Here is a 22,925-nt window from a genome sequence, read left to right on the forward strand (position 1 = left end):
TTCACTTTGTTTTTCAAGTTTGGGATTTAAAAAACAAAACAAAAACAGAAAATCTGTTTACAAAAATGTCCTGTACATGTGGACGTAGTGTTCCGCTGCCATCTTTTATATACAGTCTATACACAAGTCCTGTTTTTGCACATACTGTAAAACAGAAATGTGTTTTAATATTTGATGGATTGTCTTTATGGTATTTTCAGTCTGATAAATTGATCTTGTGAAAGGAACAGCATGTTTAGGGAAAGTCCAGTTCTGATTCTCCAGACCGGGTCCCTCAGGCTGAGCCCAGAACCACCACCCAGGGAAGGTGGACCTGCCACAGCCGGGGCGAAATCTGGATCAGCCCCATCGATCCCTTCACAGCTACACGTTTTAAAGCACACGAATCGGCATCTGCGCCAAATCCGCTAATTAACAATTAACGCAGAAGCACGTGGACTTTAATGCTCATAGTGCACTGCGGTTTGCTGCGTGCAGACGTAAGGAAGTATCCTCACCGAACTTCAAGTATAAATCACCACAGACTAAAAGTACTCGAGTACTTCTCCTCATTAACGTTATTTACCTGGATGACGTGCTCAGACATTCAGACTCTAATAGGCGGCTAATTAACAGCTGACTAACCATAATCAGCTGATGGTGATCGATCGGCAGCCCAATACCCAACCAAACGGTCACGTGAGTTTTCCTACCTGAAGCTGTCACTGTCCGGAGCTTCACGCGCTTTTCATGTCGCTGCAAACCTGAGCACAACTTGACAAGAGCGCACACACAGCAGACAGGTCAAGCTGCAGCGCACAGCAACAACAGCACTTCCGGCATCCTGCGCCTGCGTGCGGTGCTGCTCCGTCCAGGTGTGTAGACAGCTGCACGCTAACAGCCTGCTGACACACCTGAGCTTTCTGCTTCACTTTGATGAAATCAAATCTGTCTTAATCCTGAAATTCGCGCCAGTTAAGCTTATTTATTATTGACGTGAGCTTTCTCGTGCACAGCTCGTGCAGGAGTGCCTGCAGCTCCTCAGCTTCACCCTCAGGTGCTGCACTCGCAGCTCCTCCCCCCTCCTCACACCTGAGGCTTTCGTGGGTTTGTGAAGCACTTGTTTCAGGTCTCCAGTCTTCCAGGCGCGTTGTCCTCAAAGCTGAGAGGATGCTGCCTCTGCATCAGCTACACCTGCTCCTCCACCATCACAGGTCTCCTTCCTTTCAGCATCACCTGTTTATTCACTGTCATCAGCTAATCCTGTGTGAACGTGCTCTTTAACCGCCACCTCCTTTCTTGTTTTTGACCTTTCATCTGAGAGAAACCCTGAAATACAGTGTTTATGCTTTTCTTTTCTCACATATTAATAAAACGCGTGATTTTTGTCTGAGAGCAGAAACTTTAAAATTACAAATGTTTTCCCACCAGGAACAAACTCAACCACCACGAAGATTAATAAAAGGATGGAGCTGTGACCAGATTTCCTTCAGGGCCAAGGTTTTATTTTGAAGGTCACGGCGGAAGTCTCGTGCTGAGTGTGACTGTGTTGGCTCCTGTGTCGTCGGGCTGAGCTTCCATCCGAGAGCAGCTGCTGTGTCCGGGCTCCGGCAGGTGCGAGGACCCTCTTCTGGAGTGAAGCGGACCTGAGCACAATCCGGGACCCGAGCCGAGCCGAGCCGAGCCGTCGCGGCTGGAGGCAGCTGCCCGCCCGCCTGCATGGAGCCTCTGGCCGCCCGGAGGCGCAGGATCCTCCCGCTGCTGGTCCTCTGGAGCTGCCTGAGTGCGGCCGTGCACGGGGAGAAGGTGAGTGACCTTCACCCAGGTGACCAGGCTCACCAGCTGCTCAGTACTCTGCCGACAGACGTCACGCGATCAGAGACAGGTGTGGGTGACGTCAGAGTTTTTCCAAAGTATTTAATAACAAAAAGCCGTACTATTATGATGATGATGATGGTTATTATTGTTGTTATTATTATTATTGGTGTTGATATTATATATTTGTTATATAACCAGGTGGATTAATTTATTTATTTAAAAATCAAATCACGTGAGCAACCCTGAAGGCCACCTTTAGTTCACACACACTGAGTATTTAACCTGAGCGTCAGTCTGCGCTCACACACTGCACAGGTGTATCACACCTGCACAGATACCTGCTAATCACAGCTCAGTAACATCCAAGTAAAATCAAACTTCACCAAAGCTTTCGCTCAGCCTTCCTGGACGGTCGGTTACTATAGTAACCTCACAGCAGCCGCTTATTGGTCATTAAAATGGTCCAGAGGTCCAGTTCGGGTAAAGCCAAGCAGCTACAGACACCTGTGTCACCATCCACCTGTCAGTCAAAGAGGCCACGCCCCTAATAATGCAAACTTTAAGCTTTAATACAATCTAACCAGGTGAGTTATGGAACAGTATGTGGTTTACAGACTTATTAGTGACGTTAATTATCAATCAGTTTACTGATGATGATCAATGAGAGTTATTAAAATGACTCTCTGTCGCTCACCTGCTCAGGTACTAACAGCAACCCTGCAGGAGGTCGAGCTGCTGAAGTTTCCTTTTTCTATTTACTGCGGATATCAAAGAATCTACAAAGAATGTCAGACAGGAAATAAAAGCCGTCTGTCTGTGTGCAGTCAGACAGACGGACAGACGGGATTCTGTCTGTTGGTTTAGGACACACACACAGACACACACACACACACACACACACACACAGACACACACACACAGACACACACACACACACAGACACACACACACACACACACACAGACACACACACACACACAGACACACACACACAGACACACACACACACACACACACAGACACACACACACACACAGACACACACACAGACACACACACACTCACACACAGACACACACACTCACACACAGACACACACACACACACACACACACACACACACACAGACACACACAGACACACACACACACTCACACACAGACACACACACTCACACACACACAGACACACACAGACACACACACACACTCACACACAGACACACACACACAGACACACACACACACACACACACACTCACACACAGACACACACACACACAGACACAGACACACACTCACACACACACACAGACACACATACACACACACACACAGACACAGACAGACACACACAGACACACACACACACACACACACAGACACACATACACACAGACACAGACACACACTCAGACACACACTCACACAGACACACAGACACACATACACACAGACACAGACACACACTCAGACACACACTCACACAGACACACACAGACACACACAGACACACACACACAAACACAAACAAAGACACACACTCACACACAGACACACACACACACATACACACAGACACACACAGACACACACACACAAACACATACACACAGACACACACACACACAGACACACACACACACACACACACATACACACATACACACACAGACACACACACACAAACACATACACACAGACACACACACACACAGACACACACACACACACACACACACACAGACACACACACACAGACACACACACACACAGACACACACACACAGACACACACACACACAGACACACACACACACACACACACATACACACATACACACACAGACACACACACACAAACACATACACACAGACACACACACACACAGACACACACACACACACACACACACACAGACACACACACACAGACACACACACACACAGACACACACACACACACAGACACACACACACACATACACACAGACACACACAGACACACACACACAAACACATACACACAGACACACACACACACAGACACACAGACACACACACACACACACACACACATACACACAGACACACTCACACACACAGACACACACATACACACAGACACACACAGACACACAGACACACAGACACACACACACACACACAGACACACATACACACAGACACACACAGACACACATACACACAGACACACACAGACACACAGACACACACATACACACAGACACACACAGACACACATACACACAGACACACACAGACACACACACACAGACACACACAGACACACAGACACACACATACACACAGACACACACATACACACACAGACACACACAGACACACACAGACACACACACACAGACACACACACAGACACACACAGACACACACTCACAGTGACGTGCTGAGCCCAGAGCACCATGTGACTCTGTGGCGCTCCCTCTGTGTAGCCGTCATGGCCGTGCAGTCGCCTTCAACCACACTGAGATTCTGAGCGCGGTGCTGTTGCTGCTCTGAACTGTTGCTACAAGTTTCCTCCTAAATATTCGATGAAGCACGATGGGGTGGTGTTATTGTGTTTAAGAACATCTCAGGCAGGTGTAGTTACAAAGCGGCGCCCGAGGGCTGAGGTGCACAGTGCCGTGAACATCGGCGGCGCTCTCCTGATTCAGTAAGTGCGGCGCTGCAAACCTCCTCTGGCATCAACATCAGCTCATAAGCTGTCTGCTGGGAGCTTCATGAGCTCGGCTGGTTGAGCAGCTCCTGGAACGTCCTGGACTTGTATCCATGTAGTGCAGCAAAGACCTGGATCGTGGAGCCGTGACCAGCCACCAGTCCACCCAGATTTATTTATTCAGACAGAGATCTCGACCTCCCCCCAATGTTCAGCACAAAGTTACGCCGATGCTTCAGCTGGATCAGAAATGCTCAACAACCCTCAGCCCTGACGAGTCGTTTGTTGAATTTGGCTAATGCTAACACGAGTAACATTATTTGATTGGAAGCCAAACATCCATGTTGGCCTACTTCAGTATCACGCTGGATGTGAGCGAGCAGCAGCAGGACCGCAGCTCCCGATGCTGCAAAAAGGCTGTCAGTCACACATTAGTGTCACATGATCAGGTGTGCCCTGATATTTTGCTTTCCCACAGGTACAAAACCTTTAAAAGCCGTTGCTGTAAGGGAACAGAGAGAAACTGTGACCTGAGAACTTCCTCGGACTGTTACAGGAAGCGGGTCGTGTTAGAGTTAGCCGACAGGTTTCTCAACGTGCTTCTTTATTTTGTTTCAGACACGTGCGTCAGACATACAAAGCACCGACACGGGGCCACGTGACCTCGATATTGCTGCCACGATAAAATCACGGAGGAAAATCTTCCTGAAGCGCACAAAAAGCAGTCAGTCAGATTACCTGTGAACGTCTGTCGGTCTGCCGTGATAAGACCGTGCAGGTGGTTCGGGTTCACCTGACTCCAAATGGAAATAATCTGATATATTTTCAGACACTTAGTCTGCAGCTCTGCGTCTGATCGCGGCGCTACAGGACATTACCCACCATCCCCTGCTCCAGAACGTGTCGAGGCATCTCGTATGGAGGCAGTCTTGTAGATGTGAGACAGGAATGAAAGATAAGATGATATCGGAGCTCCCCCCTGCTGTCTGCTAGTTCGGGTTATCACAGGAAGACCACAGTTACACCTGCAGGTTACATGAAGGTGTTTGGGTTTAACCCCACAGAAATATGTCTGACTGATAAAGAATCAGGCGGGACATGCTCAGCAGAAAGACAAAGGCTTCAACCCGAGTTTAAGGTCAGGCCAGACTAAACGATGCCGAGCTGCAGGACACATGATGGAGATGTTCCTGAGTGTGTGAGTCACTCAGGAATCACTGCAGACAAATCAAGACGGTGACATCACAGGTGATGGGTTTGGCTGCGGGTGTGACGACGTCCTGAAGAACAGTCACAGCTGCACTTTATAACACAGCTGTTTACCCTGTTATTAGATTATTACCTATAAATACTCACTGAATACAAGCTGGTAACAAGAAGACACACGAGGCTGTGGCAACATTTTATGTAGTATTAGAAGTGTAACTGAAAGAAGAGATGGTTACACTGTAAGCAGTTTAAAGTACTGAGTAATTTCTGATGTTTCCCCTTTCTTACCCTGTAAGTACGCTGGAGTCGACTAACTTTGCCTAACAGTGACTGTGAAAGAAAAACCGCAGGCCGGCAGATTCTCAGGGTAGGAAACAGAGATCAGGCCTTCAAACATCGTTAACTACTCCTCTCATATCTGTGCAGGTGTGCCACTGCAGCGGGAAGGCTTTGTGTCACTGCGATGGGGTCAAAGGTCAGAAGGTGAGGTCTCCACCTGAACACACTGACACAGAACCAGGACCAGAATCAGTCTCTTGTGTTTCTGCCACATGCAATTTAAATGAAGGTGTTACTGAAGTGCATTAAGTAGGTTTAGCCGTTTTTACACTGAGGCTCACAGGTAACATGTGACCAGCAGGTGTCCAGCTGAGGGCTCTGCTCTCATGTAGGGATGGGTATCGTTTAGGTTTTATCCGATACTGGTACCAAACCGGTACTTTTGAAACGGTGCCGGTGCTTAAACGGTGCTCAAACCGGTGCTTAAAGAATGGAGAACACAAACTTTGTCCAAAAACCTCTCATGTTTAGCTGTTTTCCACTTTTTCTTTGGTCATTTTAGCCTTTTTGTCCAGGGTGAAGGGAGTATCTGCCATCAAACAAGAAGACAGCCGCATGTAGCTATGATGATGTTTGCTAGTTCACCTTACATGCATTAATGTAATAACGTGGTTAGCCTACTCAACGTAAATTACACACGAACAACATTAAGCTACTCACGCAGAGAAGAACGGCTGCTGCTGCATCATCATCCTCATCATTTCTGCTACACTGGCAGGGCTAGGGGCCAGGGCTCTGCTCTTCGGGTTTGTGGGGGATATTGCTAACTCCGGGTCCGATAACAGGCACCACACCCGCAGTAGATGTGCTCGGTGTGAGGTCTCGCAGCAAGCTCTCAAATACGGCGCATTTCTGGGCTTTTAAAAAAAACGCTATGCGTCGCCAGGTGTTTCATCAGATTCGAGGTGTTACCTCCTTTGACAGTATCACAGTATCAGCTTAAAGCACTTGTTGCTGCTGAGTTTGCATCTTTTGCTGTGAAGTACAGCCAGACTTTGACCGCTTCACCTTGGACATTTTTAATCTGTAGCTCTGCTCTAAAAGAACGTACGTACCTGGCCCCGCCTACTATCCTCGGAAACGTAAAATGATTGGCTAGAATCCAAAGTGTGTCACAGCTCAGGAAATAAAAGCACCGAAATGTGCGCTGCTTTTCGGTCTGGTTACTACCGTTTATGTCAGAACACCGGATACCGGTACCCATCCCTACACTCATGGTCTCGTGGCAGATTAACTCGAACTCAAGTCCAAACTGTTTAACCTTGAGTGACGACCAACAGACTGAAGGAGGCCGTCATTAGGCTGAAAACCTAAAAGAATCCAGTCAGAGAAACTCTGGGAAGAATGAGCGCTCTGAGCAGCGACACCAGAAGATCTGGAAGATGACAGAAGGGATGCAAAACAAAGTGCACAAGTATCCGCAGAGTTTTGCGAGGTACAGAAAAGACGGCCACGTCAGTCAGCTGATCCTGGAGCAGCCTTTCAGCCACAAACACGCTGCAGCTGCTGCAGGACCTGCAGAGCAGCTCAGGAAGCAGCGGTGATGACTGCGGGTTTAGATATAAACTTTATATACTGCATATAGATATAAAGTTTGATCTAAAGTGGCCATACACACTTACAATAAATCCACACCTGAGCACACACCTGTCATATTCAATCATTTTATGAAACTGATGCTGACCAGTCTGACGGGTCTTAGATCTACATCCCTGCTGGTTCTTGCAGCTCTGAAGTGGCTTCATTTTTCATCTTTGGTGAAGTTTTGTCTGTTGTTTCCGACCAATGAGTGCAGCTCGCTCTGTGGTTTTTGTATTCCAGCTGCGTGCCACGCCCCTTTTCAGTGTCCATGTTAGAACGACCTGCAGATAGGACACACTTGTGCATCCTCCTGCGGCCTCCTCTCTCCTCCGGATGCATTTTGGAAACCGGGACGTTCCCCATCATGGAGCGCCGATGTCAGATTCACAGAGGAGGCGTCGGCCAATCGCTGATGAATATCTTGCAGTAGCCCCTCCCTCTGATAACAGTATTGTGCGGTGGTTTTTATTATGGAGGAAAATAGAGCGGAGCTGATGGATGTGCCAGGTGATGAAGGGCTGCTGATGTGGTCTCTGATCCTCTGATGTGATCAGTTTACCAGTTCCAGCTCGGATCGGGTTGTTTTTCATGATTTTGTGATTTCGCCTGAAACAAACTTTTCAGTTTTTGCTGCTTTAAATGGCGTCAAGTCTCCGAGCTGCGGCTCACAAGAGCGTGCAGGTCGGAGCCGGGCTGCAGGGAACTCTGCGGTCCTTTGTGTCTCACGCACCTGAGACCACCCAGGTGTGAGCTCTGCGATCACGGGCGTGTTCACGAGGAGAAAGAAAGAAAGGCCGGTTCCTCTCTGCTGAGCGTGAAATGTCCCTTTGTTATTCCCGGCACCTGAGTGCCCGGAGGCCACAACCAGGATCGACTCTGCTGCTCTCTGCTGCTCTCTGCTGCCCCTCTGTGGACAGCAGGTGAGCTGACTTACCTGAACTCTCTGATTCTGTCAACAGGGTGAAAAAGGTTTCCCCGGGGAAACTGGTCTTCCTGGAAACGTTGGCTATCCTGGAAAAGAGGGCGATCAGGGCAAACTAGGAGAAAAGGTAACAGACATCTCCTCTTTCTTCTTCTTATTGTCATATCGAGTCCCTGCACAGTCCTCTTTACACTTGTTTTTATTATATTACATTTTATTACAAAGTTTCTTTTTAAATGGAAATCCCGTCATTAAACATCCAAGTTTGTAGGTTTAAAATCACATTTCAGTACGTGGTCAGTTTCACACTCGTGAAAATAAACGCTGTGTTTTAGTGTAAAACTGAGGAGGAGGTGAGAGTGAGTCTGACTCAATCACTACTTTCTGTTTGGAGCAGTCACATGACAGCTCAGTCACATGACGTGTCAGGTCCTGATGCTGCTCTGATTCCTGATCATTGACCATGTCACAGCTTTCTCACTGTGAACCCAGAGTTGAATGGAGATCATTTAATGTTTTCTTCTTCTTTTGCTTAGGGTGAACTGGGACCTGCAGGAAGTCCGGGTCTGAAGGGTTCCCGGGTATGACGGCCTTTACTGTTTATCCCACTGAACCTTTCCTGTTTTGGCTGCTTCCACGTCAGAGTCATAGATGGGACCGTATCTGGATGAAAGCTCAGTTATCAGATAAAACAAGCTGGCACAGATGCTAATGCTAATCAGAGCTCACTACCATCCAGATAAATGCTCAAGCTTCACCTAAGCTCTCGCTCAGCCTTCGTAGACGGTCTGTTGCTACAGTAACCTCACAGCGGCCGAGTTATTGGTCATTAAAAATGCTCCGATAGGTTCCAACAGCACAAACACGGCCCAGAGGTTCAGGTGAAGCCAGCTGGCAGCTAGTAGTGGGGGAGGTCATTTTGATTTTTTTAAGCCTAAACTTTCCCTGATTTTAGCATCATTTCAGACACATTTACCAAAAAATGTCCTGCTGACGTTGTTCTGAACTTCTCAAACCATCAGGGTTTGCAGGGAGAACCAGGTTTCCCAGGACCTCCGGGACTGCCGGTACGGACGCTCACCACACACAGAACACATTAAACATACAGCACAGTAGACTGTAGGCTCCATACCTATTAGATCCTAGTACGTATGGAAGTAACATGAAGAATATGTAATGATGATAATAAAGTTTAACTTAACATTTAATACATTTCTGGATGCATTTATTTCTCAGGGACTGCACGGACACGAAGGACCGCTCGGTCAACCAGGAATCCCAGGATGCAACGGGACGAAGGTAGAAATGATGGCTTGGCAGAAGGCAGATCGAATAATCTTTTTTTCTCTCATCTCCGGAGTTTTATATTCTTCTCTTCCTGTGCTCGCCGATGTATAACCGCCTGAGCCTCACACTCTCATCCCTGCAGCTAGTTATAGACCAGCTGTGGAAAACTGTAAAAAAACAGTGATTTGCAAATGTTACAGATGCACATTTTATTCACAACAGAGCAAAACTAAGAGAATTTAGCGTTTTCATTTTGAATTTGTCTGAAAAAGGCAATAAAAGTCCGTCACAGCCGCTGATACTAAAATGAAACAGCTGGAGGGACAACAGGCAAAGAAGAACGTTTTGCAGATGCAGAGGTGCATCAACCTGCAAAAAACTAGATCTGCAAACTATTTCACAATGTTTGAATGTCAATGAAAACAATGATGCGGATGTTAAATATCTCGTCAACAAAACGTTAAAAGATTCTAAGGCTGAGAATCAGTGTTGGATGTGCGTGATCGTCAGGCCTTCACGCAGCACGGCATTAACTGCAGACACGATTGTGCGCTGGAAATTAGTGCACGCGCTCAGAAACGCTTCCAGAAATCAGCCACCATCCACACATGCAGGTTAAAGCTGCAGAAAAGAAGCTGCGGTGACCATGATTAATCCTGTGGTGGCTTATTATAAACACAGAAGCTGGCTTACCCAGTATGTTCAAGGCTGTTATTCTGAAACCTTTACAGGAACTTGCCAACAATTAAATTGAACTTTTTCATCTTTTTGACAAGCTGTTTAAAAAGCTAGTTACGGCAATAACACTGGGCAGGGAGATATACTTGTGTAGAGTCACGATCATTTTTGAACAACACATATCAAGGACTTTCAGGTTTTCCAAAGCTTTCCAGGCTGTGATCAGCATCAAAAGCAGTCTCGGAGAGTGTTTCCTATCAAAATGAATCATCCGATCGTACCCACACACACAAATGTGACTCATGTCTTTCAGGGGGATGCTGGTTTTCCAGGGCATCCTGGACTTCCTGGACCTGCAGGCAGGCGGGTGAGTCACTGTCTATACACAGTTAAAAATAGGCTAAGCTAACTGTGTGTGTGAAGCTAAAGCTGTGAGTGTTCACGTGTTTCAGGGGCGTGATGGTCCTCGGGGCATGAAGGTAAGCATTGACACCTGAATGCTGTAATGAAGAAGATGGATTTGAAGATGGCTGATTTGATCTGTGATGGTTTCTTTTGACAAAGGTTCCTCTGACTCTGTTTCAGGGAGAGACGAGAGTGTTCCCCGAGACTCAGGATATAAAAGGAGCACGAGGACCACCGGGACCAAAAGGCGCCACAGTCAGATATTTGATTTTTATGAAATAAAGAATAAAATCAAGTGAAGTTCATCGTTTTCCAAATGAATGTCTCCACCAAACCCTTTATAGCAGGGGTCAGCAACCTTTCTGATGACGAGTGCATCTAAAATTTGCTCAGCAGTCCGTGTGCCATATGATGCATTAGCAACAAATTTAATAATGCTCTATATTAACAGTTACACACTATATAGAACAACTATATAGAATCATGTTTGTTCGCAGATGTTGGCAGCTGTCAGCGAATAGTTATCAGCTATTTTGAAACAAAAAAAGACTTTTTATCCATAACAGCAAATGAACTGTACAACAGAAAATACAAATGCTATTTCTGGTCTCCTCACAACAATGATAAGAAAAATAAAATGAGCCAATATGGCATGTTTGTTAATACAGAGACACACATGTTAATGTGATCTGTGGTCTCCGAGTGTCCAGCATTCAGAGGCTGCCTGAAGAAGAAGAGGCAGCTGCAGCGTAACGACAGAATAACTCCAGCTCTGTGTCTGTTTCATTGTAGCTGAAGTCCGGGACAAACTGTTCCTTCTCAGCTCAACACAAAACGCGTAATAATTTCTCTGAATACGAGACGATTCCGTCTTTTTACGGGACGGTTGGCAACTCTACTAACTGACCTTATGAATAAAATAAAGTTCACTATCAGTGACATCATAGCACCACCCAGCTGTATAAAAACTCGTCATGCTAGCTCACGCAGTACGAGTTATTGTAACTGACTGTAAAAAGTCAGCACAATGAAAATAAACTAAACTTGGTTTATATCTGACCCAGACAGACTGCAGGTCATAACTTCTTACCTGAAGTTCAGTTCACCTGACACTCGGAGCGGCGGCCGCCTCGGGTCTCTCCTCCTCCTCCTGCCTCCCCTTCCCTCATCCACCTGTTGCCTCAGTGGAAGCTCCGCCACAGCCACCACCAAACAACGGAGTTATTGTTACACATCGACCAGCATCTGGCCAATCCACCACCTCTCACTGTTTATACCGTTACAAAAATAAAATAAAATAAAAAAAGTCATCGGCCCATAAAAACGAAAAATCACCGTCGACCCACCGAGCAAATACCCGGTATGCCTGATGGCCAATCCAGCTGTGGTCATGCCATCAGTTAACCCTTCGGCAATCCTGGGCACGCGTGCCAGGGCTGCCGATCCCTGCCTTGCTTGATCATTTTGAACAGTCTGATCAGTTGGTTCGCAGACTGAATCCAGCCGGCTGGACCAAATTCTGTTCAATCTTAAGATGCTTTCTATCATGAGCATTATCATCAGATTAGCTGGTATAAAGTTTGCTCTGACTGGCTGTGGAACTGTTTGTGTGTTCCAGGGGCTCAGTGGGGATCCAGGTGAACCCGGCGTGACAGGATCACCAGGATTCGATGGATTTCCTGTATGCTTTGAACATCCACCTTATTCAAACATTAATTGCGCTCAGTAGTTCAGGGAGCTGACATCTCATGTTTTTTTTTTTCCAGGGAATTCCAGGTCTTCCAGGGTTGAGAGGAGAAAAGGTTAGTGGGGTAACAGTAAACTGAACTAGGAGCAGTTTCTGATTCAGAAAAACGATTCTTACACACTTGGCTTGACGTCAGGATTCGCTTTTGGTTTCGTTTTTGTTTTTTGGGAGAAGCTGCTGTGGTGGTTCATGTGACAGCACCAGTCATACGTTAACACGGAAACCATGAAGTAACTTCTGTCTCTGTTTTTGGTTCAGGGTCAGGAAGGTCCCAGTCCAGTGATCCCAGGTCCACAAGGACAGAAGGTGGGGATGGGAGTATGGTCTGCATTTACAAACTACGACGTGCTCTGGTTTTATACTGTGTCTAACCTGTGAAACGCCATCATCTTCATCACCATCCCTTTCACCTTCACCACCATCAGCTGTGTTTGGTTTTAGGGTGACCGGGGACCTCCAGGAGTTCCTGGGCCAAAAGGAATCAAACTGTATGCCGAGGGACCCAAAGAGCTGAAGGTCTGTCTGTCTCTGAGGGGGTCTGTCAGTCTCTCTGTGGGTCTGTCAGTCGCTCTGTGGGTCTGTCTGTCGCTCTGTGGGTCTGTCTGTGGGTCTGTCAGTCGCTCTGTGGGTCTGTCTGTCTCTGAGGGGGTCTGTCAGTCTCTCTGTGGGTCTGTCTGTCTCTCTGTGGGTCTGTCTGTCTCTCTGTGGGTCTGTCAGTCGCTCTGTGGGTCTGTCTGTCTCTCTGTGGGTCTGTCTGTCTCTCTGTGGGTCTGTCAGTCGCTCTGTGGGTCTGTCAGTCTCTCTGTGGGTCTGTCTGTCTCTCTATGGGTCTGTCTGTCTCTGTGGGTCTGTCTGTCTCTCTGTGGGTCTGTCTGTCTGTCTCTCTGTGGGTCTGTCAGTCGCTCTGTGGGTCTGTCAGTCTCTCTGTGGGTCTGTCTGTCTCTCTATGGGTCTGTCTGTCTCTGTGGGTCTGTCAGTCGCTCTGTGGGTCTGTCAGTCGCTCTGTGGGTCTGTCTGTCGCTCTGTGGGTCTGTCTGTCTCTCTGTGGGTCTGTCTGTCGCTCTGTGGGTCTGTCAGTCGCTCTGTGGGTCTGTCTGTCTCTCTGTGGGTCTGTCTGTCGCTCTGTGGGTCTGTCTGTCTGTCTCTCTGTGGGTCTGTCAGTCGCTCTGTGGGTCTGTCTGTCGCTCTGTGGGTCTGTCAGTCGCTCTGTGGGTCTGTCTGTTGCTCTGTGGGTCTGTCAGTCGTTCTGTGGGTCTGTCAGTCGCTCTGTGGGTCTGTCTGTCTCTCTGTGGGTCTGTCTGTTGCTCTGTGGGTCTGTCAGTCGCTCTGTGGGTCTGTCTCTCTGTGGGTCTGTCAGTCGCTCTGTGGGTCTGTCTGTCTCTCTGTGGGTCTGTCAGTCGCTCTGTGGGTCTGTCTGTCTCTCTGTGGGTCTGTCTGTTGCTCTGTGGGTCTGTCAGTCGCTCTGTGGGTCTGTCTCTCTGTGGGTCTGTCTGTCTCTCTGTGGGTCTGTCAGTCGCTCTGTGGGTCTGTCTGTCTCTCTGTGGGTCTGTCAGTCGCTCTGTGGGTCTGTCTGTCGCTCTGTGGGTCTGTCTGTCTCTCTGTGGGTCTGTCTGTCGCTCTGAGGGTCTGTCAGTCGCTCTGTGGGTCTGTCTGTCTCTCTGTGGGTCTGTCTGTCGCTCTGTGGGTCTGTCTGTCTCTCTGTGGGTCTGTCAGTCGCTCTGTGGGTCTGTCTGTCGCTCTGTGGGTCTGTCAGTCGTTCTGTGGGTCTGTCAGTCGCTCTGTGGGTCTGTCAGTCGCTCTGTGGGTCTGTCTGTCTCTCTGTGGGTCTGTCTGTTGCTCTGTGGGTCTGTCAGTCGCTCTGTGGGTCTGTCTGTTGCTCTGTGGGTCTGTCAGTCGCTCTGTGGGTCTGTCTGTCGCTCTGTCTGTCTGTCACTTTGTCAGTTTCTCTTGGGCTTCTCTGATGTGCTTTTGTTTTACAGGGAGAACCAGGTGACAGTGGAGAAAAAGGTTGTCCTGGTCGTCGCGTAAGTGTCAAATTGTTGGCCTGGGCTAATCATAAACTTTTTTTAAGCCAAAAAAACTATAAATTATTATTCTGTGAATTTTTATTTTTAAGTGATGAGCGCTTTTGTTTTCTCCTCCAGGGTAACCCTGGGAGGTTGGGGATTAAAGGAGAGAAGGGGGAGAAAGGGGACACTGGCTCCCTGGTAGGAACAACAAAGACATGTAGTCCCGTCTTCAATTTTAAGTCACATTTCTTTATAGGAATATAAACCTGGAACATGTTTGTGTTTCAGGGTAAACCAGGGAAGGATGGACTCCGTGGAGAGCTTGAAGAACAGGTAACAACCCGCTGAGTCAGTTTGTTTTCAACATTTGGCCCACTTGAGACTATCAAAATAAAACAGGAAGGCCTCCTCCTTCATTATACCATCCACTGTGTGCAGTGTACCAGAAGCACTGGCAGCAAACAGCCCACAGCGTGATGCTACCGCCACCATGCTAATCCTGTCCCTTTATCTACCAGCTCTAGTTAATTTGCTGGACTTGTCATGATAAAAGACATCAGAACTTTCACTTATAAAAACATTTAAGTTTATATATCTGTGTTTAAATCTGTATGTCTACAGGGAGACCCGGGAGATCCTGGGTTTCTCGGACCTCCAGGTGTCGATGGAGACATGGTGAGTACTGGATGAGACACAGAATGCATTACTGCATTACTGCAGTGCTGCAGCCAGCGCGGTGTCATTTTACGGTACTGTTTATGTTTCCAGGGAGAGAAAGGTGACCGTGGTCCTCTGGGCACTCCGGGAGATGTGAGTCTCTTTTTTCTGTACATATCACAGGAACAGTTGCCAGATCGTCTAAAGTTAGTGCAGTCCTTCTCAAATAGTGGGGCAACCACCCCCTCCACCCCCACAGGTGGGATGCCGGTGTGATGATGCGTGTGCAGCGCTCGCCTTCACTGCCAAACTGATGCACGTTAAATGTAGTTTAGAGAGCTGCAGTACTAGTACATGCACTTTCTAATAAAGGTACAGTTTGTTTTAAGTTGATCAGTTTTTCTTTCCTTTTTCTTTTTTGTTGTCTTTAAAGTTAATAAGGAAACAATGTCATGCAGAGATGTACTTAAAATAACAATTCAATAGAGAAATGATACTATTTCAAGTCGCGGGGGTGGGGGGTTCCTCTTGCTAAGGGGGGCGGGGCCTGTGAAGCACTAAGTCTTGAGTCCATGAGGACTGGCTCCGTTTTGGAGTCAGCCCCAAATGGACATTAGAGGAACTGCAGGTTTTCAGACTTCATTTTTCAGCCCTGAAGGTTGATGCTTGGTTTTGAATCCATAATCTGTGTTTGTGTTACTTTTAACTTTTTTATAAACCAGATGGTGTGGAAGAGGATTTATCTGAAAGGCCAGCCTGGTTTTCCCGGGCCCCGGGGGCCCCCAGGAGCTTCTGGAGTACAAGGTGAATTTAATTTCCCAAGTAATGTTTTACTTATGAAATATTATATTTATATTATACTTTATGTTATATACTTATATTCTGTGACTGTCAAAGCAACGACCTGAGTTGTGTTTGTAATCAGATTACATTGAGAGGTTCATGCCGCTATCATTTCAGACTTTTTCTCTCACCTGTTTCAGGATACATCGGTTTACCTGGAGAAAAGGGCGAGCCAGGTAAAGTCTGACTATTCTCTCTCTCTGTCCCTCATGTAATCCATCATGGTGTTAATCCAGAGACCACCTTTGTATCTAAGCTGCGTTAGTCTGGCTACAGCTTTGCTCTGCTGGGGTCTCGCTCCAAAACAGGCCTGTGCTGCCGAATATGACTGATGGTGAAAGTAACAGTGTCTTTTAGTTCAAGCTGGCTAAACTGCAGTGGATGGATTACACCCGACATCCACCAGATTTCCTGCAACTTTATTTGATTGCTGATATTTTTGGAATGTTTTGATCAAAATGAAAAAGGTTTCAACAGAGAAACCGTGAGACTTCACTTGGTGGGAAACATATATTATTATTATTATTATTATTATCTATTATATATATAAAATGAAAATTTATTCTGTTTTCGTCAGTCTTGTCTGATATTGTCTGTTTAGCTGCAGCTGAAAAAAAAATAGCTGCTGGTGCCCGTTTCCAAAATAAAAGCCTTTTTAAAGGCTGACACTTTACTCAGGCACAAAGAAATATAAATTATATAATAATTTATAATATTCAAGGTTATCAGAAGCTGTTCTTTGGTGACAGTCTGCCATCCTCCACTCCAGGTGTTCCTTTACCTGGTCCTCCGGGGATACAGGGACCACCTGGATCATTTGGACCAAAAGGAGACCGAGGAGAAGAGGGCCCCTCCACTGCTGGCCCCACAGGCCTGACTGGAAAGCCAGGACTTCAGGGTGCTATCGGAGAGCCCGGAGAACCAGGAATACCAGGTGATGTTTCATTTTAAACATGTGGTGTCCCTCAGGGAAGCATCCCGGACCCTCTGACGTTTGTCTTTGAAGCTTAAAGAGAATAAAGACGAGAAATTAAAAGAGTACATTACTGAACCGCAGCACTACCAGCTGCTGAAAGTCCGTCTGGTTTAATGTGTCTCTTGTAACTGCCAGACTACCTCGAGGGAGGCGCAGGACTGCCAGGACCTAAAGGTTTGAAGGGCTCGATGGGACCTCTTGGAGAAAAAGGCACGAGAGGACAGAAGGGTGAGAGAGCTGGAGTTGTGCATCATGTAGGGATGGGTATCGTTTAGGTTTTATCCGATACCGGTGCCAAACCGGTACTTTTGAAATGGTGCCGGTGCTCAAACCAGTGCTTAAAGAATGGAGAACACAAAATTGGTCCAAAAACCTCTCATGTTCAGCTGTTTTTTGTAAAAAGATAACAATGTTAGCCTTTTCTGCAGCTATGGGGCATATATGGTATCACTCTTGGCTGGAAGCAGTGCTTAAACAATGGAAAAAACACAAACTTTGTCCTAAACCTCTCATGTTTAACTGTTTTCCACTTTTTCTTTGGTCATTTTAGCCTTTTTGGCCAGGGTGAAGGGAGTATCTGCCATCAAACAAGAGGACAGCCGCATGTAGCTATGATGATGTTTGCTAGTTCACCTTACATGCATTAATGTAATAACGTGGTTAGCCTACTCAACGTAAATTACACACGAACAACATGAAGCTACTCACGCAGAGAAGAACGGCTGCTGCTGCATCATCATCCTCATCATTTCTGCTACACTGGCAGGGCTAGGGGCCAGGACTCTCCTCTTCGGGTTCTTGGGGGATGTTGCTAACTCCGGGTCCGATAACAGGCACCACACCCGCAGTAGATGTGCTCGGTGTGAGGTCTCGCAGCAAGCTATCAAATACGGCGCATTTTGCATCTTTTGCTGTGAAGTACAGCCAGACTTTTGACCGCTTCGCCTTGGACATTTTTAATCTGTAGCTCTGCTCTAAAAGAACGTACGTACCTGGCCCCGCCTACTATCCTCGGAAACGTAAAATGATTGGCTAGAATCCAAAGTGAATCACAGCTCAGGAAAAAATACAGCACCGAAATGTGCGCTGCTTTTCGGTCTGGTTACTATTGTTTATGTCAGAACCGGTGCCATCATGGCACCGGATACCGGTACCCATCCCTAGCGTCATGTGATATAAACGTCATGTTTGTTTGGCCCGATGTGGACACGTGTTTCACATCAGGGTTTAATGCGAAGAATTTCTACATGGAGGTGGGAATGAGATGTTTGATTTTTGAAGACCCAAAATAAAACTTGAGAAATCTCTTTCAGTACAGCTGAGCCAAACCAAAGACATCAAAGTCGTCCTGTTTATGTTGAGACAAAGCCAACCACAAAATAAACTCGGGTTTTTCATCCAGACTCATCACAGCTTCATTACTACTGATACAATAAACCTGTTTAAATAAAATCCAGAAATATTTTCCATAGTACAGTTTTTTCTTTGTTTATTTTCTAAGAAGTTTGACTTCCTGGTGCGTTTGTCATGATTCATTTAAAAACCGACTGCTTGGTGTTTACTAGGTGAGAAGGGGCAGATGTGTTTTACCTGTCCTGTTAATTCCACTGAGCCTGGACCCCCAGGTACAAAAGGAGAGAAAGGGGATATCGGGCTGCCAGGTAAGAACAGCAGCACCTGTGTTAGCCAAGTTAACAGATGAAATGTTAGTTTTTAGTTGTTTGATATAATCCTAGCTGCCACACAATGGAAACCATGATATTTTAAATACATAATAATGTCATAAATAACTCATCTTAACTGTCTACCTCTGTGATGTCTGGTTCCAGGCTCAGCTGGTTTTCCTGGATTTAAAGGTGGCAAAGGAGTGAAAGGTCCTGGAGGACAACCTGGTCCACAGGTGAGGGAAGCATCGCCTCAGCGTGTACAGATTTCATCCCCTCATATGGGCTGAACCCAAACCTTCTGGGACCCTCAAACTTTGACTGTTGCCAGTAGATCCTGTAATTATGAGTAAGTGTGAGTCAGTTTCACATACTGTTTGAACCTCACTTGTTATCAGGGTTCACTGGGGTTCCCTGGCTACCGGGGGTTCCCAGGACCTCCTGGTGACCCAGGCATCATGACGAGGGTGGGGCAGAAGGGTGAGGAGGGATCACTGGGAGATCCGGGACAACTGGGATCCCAGGGAAGTGATGGACCTCCAGGAGTTCAAGGATCAAAAGGTCTTCAGGGAGCAAAAGGAGACGATGTGAGTAATCACGGTTTTCTTCAGTCTGCCGCAGACTCGAATGTATTTACTCAGTACTGTAAGTAACTGAGGGAGTTTACTTTGTGTGGATCAGATGTACAAGTCTTGTGCCTCAAGTCTCATTTCTTTTGATTTTGTTTGCAAGGATTCAGACTTGTACATTTTAAGCCAGTCGTGTTGGAGGTTTGTCAGAATTGATGAAATTATGAGTCCAGAAAAGTACCATCAGGTTTCGATTCACCACAAAATACCCTCTGAACCATCTTTATGGCCACAGCTTCATTGTTCAGCACGTCAATGATCCCAAACCACAGCAAGCTGATTCAACAAGACATGGATCGGCCTCCCCAGAGCCCGGACCTCAGCATCATTGAAGCAGCGTGGGCTCATCCAGACAGGCAGAAACATCCAAAGATGTGAGAATGTCCTGGAGAAGCCTGGAGAACTATCGGGGCGACTGTGGTTCAGGGGCTTGGGAAGCTCATCTTGTAACCGGTTCGATCCCCAGCTCTGTCTGTCCTGGTCGTTCACCTGCCGCCTGCTGGTGCTGGCCAGAGGGGCCGACGGCGCGATATGGCAGCCTCGCTTCTTAGAGTTCACACTGCTGAAGAATAAAGGCGGTCATAACAAATATTCACTTTCAAGCTCGTTTCAATTATATTGGAATTTTTTGTATGTTTGCACAATTCAATAAATCTCTGCACGTATTTTCCATTTTCCTGCAAAAACAAGGAAAACAACAGGGAGTGACTCAAGACTTTTGCACAGTACTGCTTTGCTATATATTACAAAATAATGTATCAGTTAACCAACTGAACTGATAATAAGACTGCGTCTGACTATGATTCTCTCCTTGTTCCACATTCACAGATGGATTCATAAAATCATAAAGTTAGATCCCAACTACAACACAGGCGTCCTTCCTGCAGGTTGCATGAGGGAGAATATAGCCTCCACCCTCATCTAGTTTTACTTGAAACACTATTTTATAGTAAAACTTTATTCTGACTTAGAGTATGAAAATCATTGGTGTGTAAAGATGGCAGAACCAATAACATTTGTTGTATTTAGGCTGCTAGCTGGCAAAAAGGCTCTTTGTGGTGTGAGGGGAGAGCCCACAGTTTGGTACAAGTCAGTAAATTTGGATTAGTCGTGTGCGTCTTTGATCAGCTAAAACATTTGTTCTAAAATCCGGAGCCTTAACCACAGCGCAGAGCGCAAACACCTGCTGTTTATAACGTTTTTACATTTTATTTATTTAGTGCCGACTCACAGCAACTGTTGCCTCAAAGCACTTTATGTTGTGTTGTTATGTTCAAATTCTACCACTAGATGGAGCCACAGTTAGTGCCTTGTTGATGGCGGCTTTTAGGAAGAAACCATCAAGTTTTAACCGTTTCTGGGGTCAAGTGTGATTCTGTGAAGATGGTTTGTTGTTCTCTCCTTCAGGGACCGCTGGGGAAAAAAGGAGACAGGGGCTTGTGTGGGTCCCCTGGTCCCAGGGGACCCACAGGGCAGATGGGACCTTCAGGACCTCTTGGTATTGGCGAGCCAGGGCCTCCAGGAAGTAAAGGCAACATGGGAGACCATGGAGAGCGAGGACAACCTGGACAAAAAGGTAAATCTGCCCAGGAATAGTCTGAATTTGAGAGGAGGGGGATCAGATGCAAAGCTAACAGTCTGTTTCTTGTTTCAGGTGAAAAAGGTGCACAAGGAAATATGATCGCCTCTCCAGGAGATCCAGGTCAGAAAGGACAGAAAGGTTTATCTGGAGTCTCTGGACCAGAAGGTGAGACAAACAAATGTGTCCATTTATGTTTTAGTGACAAACCCAGAGAGCTTTATATAGAACCAAATCACCACAACTGTTACCTCAAGGTGCTTTGTGTTGGAAGGTAAACGCCCTACAGTAATTCAAAGAAAACAGAAAACCCCAACAATCATATGAGCCAATGTATGCCAGCGCTTTGGCAACAGTGGGAAGGAAAAAACCCTTAAAAAACAGGAAGTAACTGGGAAAGAAACAGACACGGAGACACGACAGACTGGGGAGACGAATGAATGAAACACGGGAACGTGAAGGGAGGAAACACAGGGACGAGGAGAAACCAAGGAACCGGGCTCAAGGAACGCTAACACAGAACTTAGAACATACGTCAAGAACGATCTTACAAAGGAGGAAAACGGGATAAAGACATGCTGTGGAAGAGAGACAGAGATCAAAAACCGATATGATTCAATGCAGAGAGGTCTGTTAACACCCAGTGCATCATGGGAATCCCCGGCAGCCTACATCTATTTTTCAGCAACAAATCACAACAACAGACTGAAGGCTCTGCCTCCCATTCTACTTTTAAATACTCTAGGAACAACAAGTAGGCCTGCAGAGCGAGAGCGAAGTGCTCTAATAGGGTGATATGGTACTACAAGGTCATTAAGATAAGATGGGGCCTGATTATTTAAGACCTTGTATGTGAGGAGCAGGATTTTGAATCCTGGATTTAACAGGAAGCCAAAGCAGGAGAAATCTGCTCTCTCTTTCTAGTCCCTGTCAGGACTCTTGCTGCAGCATTTTGGATTAGCTGAAGGCTTTTCAGGGAGTTTTTAGGACTTCCTGATAATAATGAATTACAGTCGTCCAGCCTGGAAGTAATAAATGCATGAAGTAGTTTTTCAGCGTCACTCTGAGACAGGATATTTCTAACTTTAGAGATGTTGCACAAATGGAAGAAAGCAGTCTTACATATTTGTTTAATATGTGCATTGAAGGACATGTCCTGGTCAAAAATGACTCCAAGGTTCCTCACAGTGTTACTGGAGGCCAAGGTAATGCCATCCAGAGTAAGAATCTGCTTAGAGTTAGGTTGGCACGTGGCACTGAAGGAGATAACAGTGGATGAATTAGATGCGTAAATGTGGTTACAGCGTTTCAGAAAGAGCACATCACGCGATTCCACCTGCTGGAGATGCACACTCTGATTCACCTGTCCTCTGCTGGTCTCAGGTGCCGTGGGACCTAAAGGACCAAAAGGAGCTTATGGTTCAAAGGGAGAAAAGGGAGATAAAGGATTTTCAGTCCAGGGACCTCCAGGCTTCCCAGGGGTCAAAGGTCAGTTCAGGAACAGTTTTTACATGAACTAATCTTGAATTATTCTGAATGTTGAGAATGAACCTCCTTCCTAACCCTAACTCTATGTTTTACAGTTTAGCAAAGAAAAAAACAAAAACCATGATGTCATAGAGTTAGATGCTCTGAGCTCACAGGGTTACAACAGCTATCATCATTTTAGTGAACAACTTCTATATTATCTCAGGAGTGAAGGGTTTCCCAGGAGCCCCCGGTCTACCTAGCTTTGGCATTAAAGGACGAGCAGGACCATCAGGACCTCCTGGGATGCCGGGACCAAAGGTAACTCAATCAAACAGAAAGTTGTTATCATAAACAAACATCCTCAGCAAACTGTGTGATCCAAACACAACACAGCTGGTGAGAGATAAAGACAACTCCAGGGCAACAGTGCTAA

At 46.5% G+C, this 22,925-nt stretch overlaps 2 protein-coding genes across 2 annotated transcripts in view; one reads left to right on the top strand and one right to left on the bottom strand.

Moving 5' to 3' along the window:
• The window catches only part of col4a4 (collagen, type IV, alpha 4), a 52,410-nt gene extending 51,567 nt beyond the window's left edge, over window positions 1-843 (bottom strand). The window contains exon 1 of the mRNA XM_085244518.1: window positions 693-843. The gene's annotated coding sequence lies outside the window, so the exon portion shown is untranslated. The remainder of the gene's footprint in view (window positions 1-692) is intronic.
• col4a3 (collagen, type IV, alpha 3) overlaps window positions 738-22,925 on the top strand; it is a 41,772-nt gene continuing 19,584 nt past the window's right edge. Inside the window, exons 1-31 of the mRNA XM_085244517.1 lie at window positions 738-854; window positions 996-1,193; window positions 1,411-1,785; window positions 6,133-6,189; window positions 8,586-8,675; window positions 9,085-9,129; window positions 9,571-9,615; window positions 9,785-9,847; window positions 10,827-10,880; window positions 10,966-10,992; window positions 11,099-11,173; window positions 12,537-12,599; window positions 12,685-12,720; window positions 12,924-12,971; window positions 13,107-13,181; window positions 14,645-14,689; window positions 14,810-14,872; window positions 14,963-15,007; window positions 15,296-15,349; window positions 15,443-15,484; window positions 16,054-16,135; window positions 16,315-16,350; window positions 16,944-17,108; window positions 17,286-17,378; window positions 18,716-18,811; window positions 18,980-19,050; window positions 19,213-19,401; window positions 20,851-21,019; window positions 21,098-21,190; window positions 22,406-22,510; window positions 22,716-22,810. Coding sequence (XP_085100643.1) covers window positions 1,699-1,785; window positions 6,133-6,189; window positions 8,586-8,675; window positions 9,085-9,129; window positions 9,571-9,615; window positions 9,785-9,847; window positions 10,827-10,880; window positions 10,966-10,992; window positions 11,099-11,173; window positions 12,537-12,599; window positions 12,685-12,720; window positions 12,924-12,971; window positions 13,107-13,181; window positions 14,645-14,689; window positions 14,810-14,872; window positions 14,963-15,007; window positions 15,296-15,349; window positions 15,443-15,484; window positions 16,054-16,135; window positions 16,315-16,350; window positions 16,944-17,108; window positions 17,286-17,378; window positions 18,716-18,811; window positions 18,980-19,050; window positions 19,213-19,401; window positions 20,851-21,019; window positions 21,098-21,190; window positions 22,406-22,510; window positions 22,716-22,810 — 2,208 coding nt within the window. The 5' untranslated portion in view covers window positions 738-854; window positions 996-1,193; window positions 1,411-1,698. The remainder of the gene's footprint in view (window positions 855-995; window positions 1,194-1,410; window positions 1,786-6,132; window positions 6,190-8,585; window positions 8,676-9,084; window positions 9,130-9,570; window positions 9,616-9,784; window positions 9,848-10,826; window positions 10,881-10,965; window positions 10,993-11,098; window positions 11,174-12,536; window positions 12,600-12,684; window positions 12,721-12,923; window positions 12,972-13,106; window positions 13,182-14,644; window positions 14,690-14,809; window positions 14,873-14,962; window positions 15,008-15,295; window positions 15,350-15,442; window positions 15,485-16,053; window positions 16,136-16,314; window positions 16,351-16,943; window positions 17,109-17,285; window positions 17,379-18,715; window positions 18,812-18,979; window positions 19,051-19,212; window positions 19,402-20,850; window positions 21,020-21,097; window positions 21,191-22,405; window positions 22,511-22,715; window positions 22,811-22,925) is intronic.

This window comes from Mchenga conophoros, linkage group LG14, assembly GCF_057382185.1.
Source record: "Mchenga conophoros isolate Kocher_MC1m ecotype Shallow Benthic linkage group LG14, M_conophoros_male_GT1.1, whole genome shotgun sequence".
In the NCBI taxonomy this organism is placed as follows: Eukaryota; Metazoa; Chordata; class Actinopteri; order Cichliformes; family Cichlidae; genus Mchenga; species Mchenga conophoros.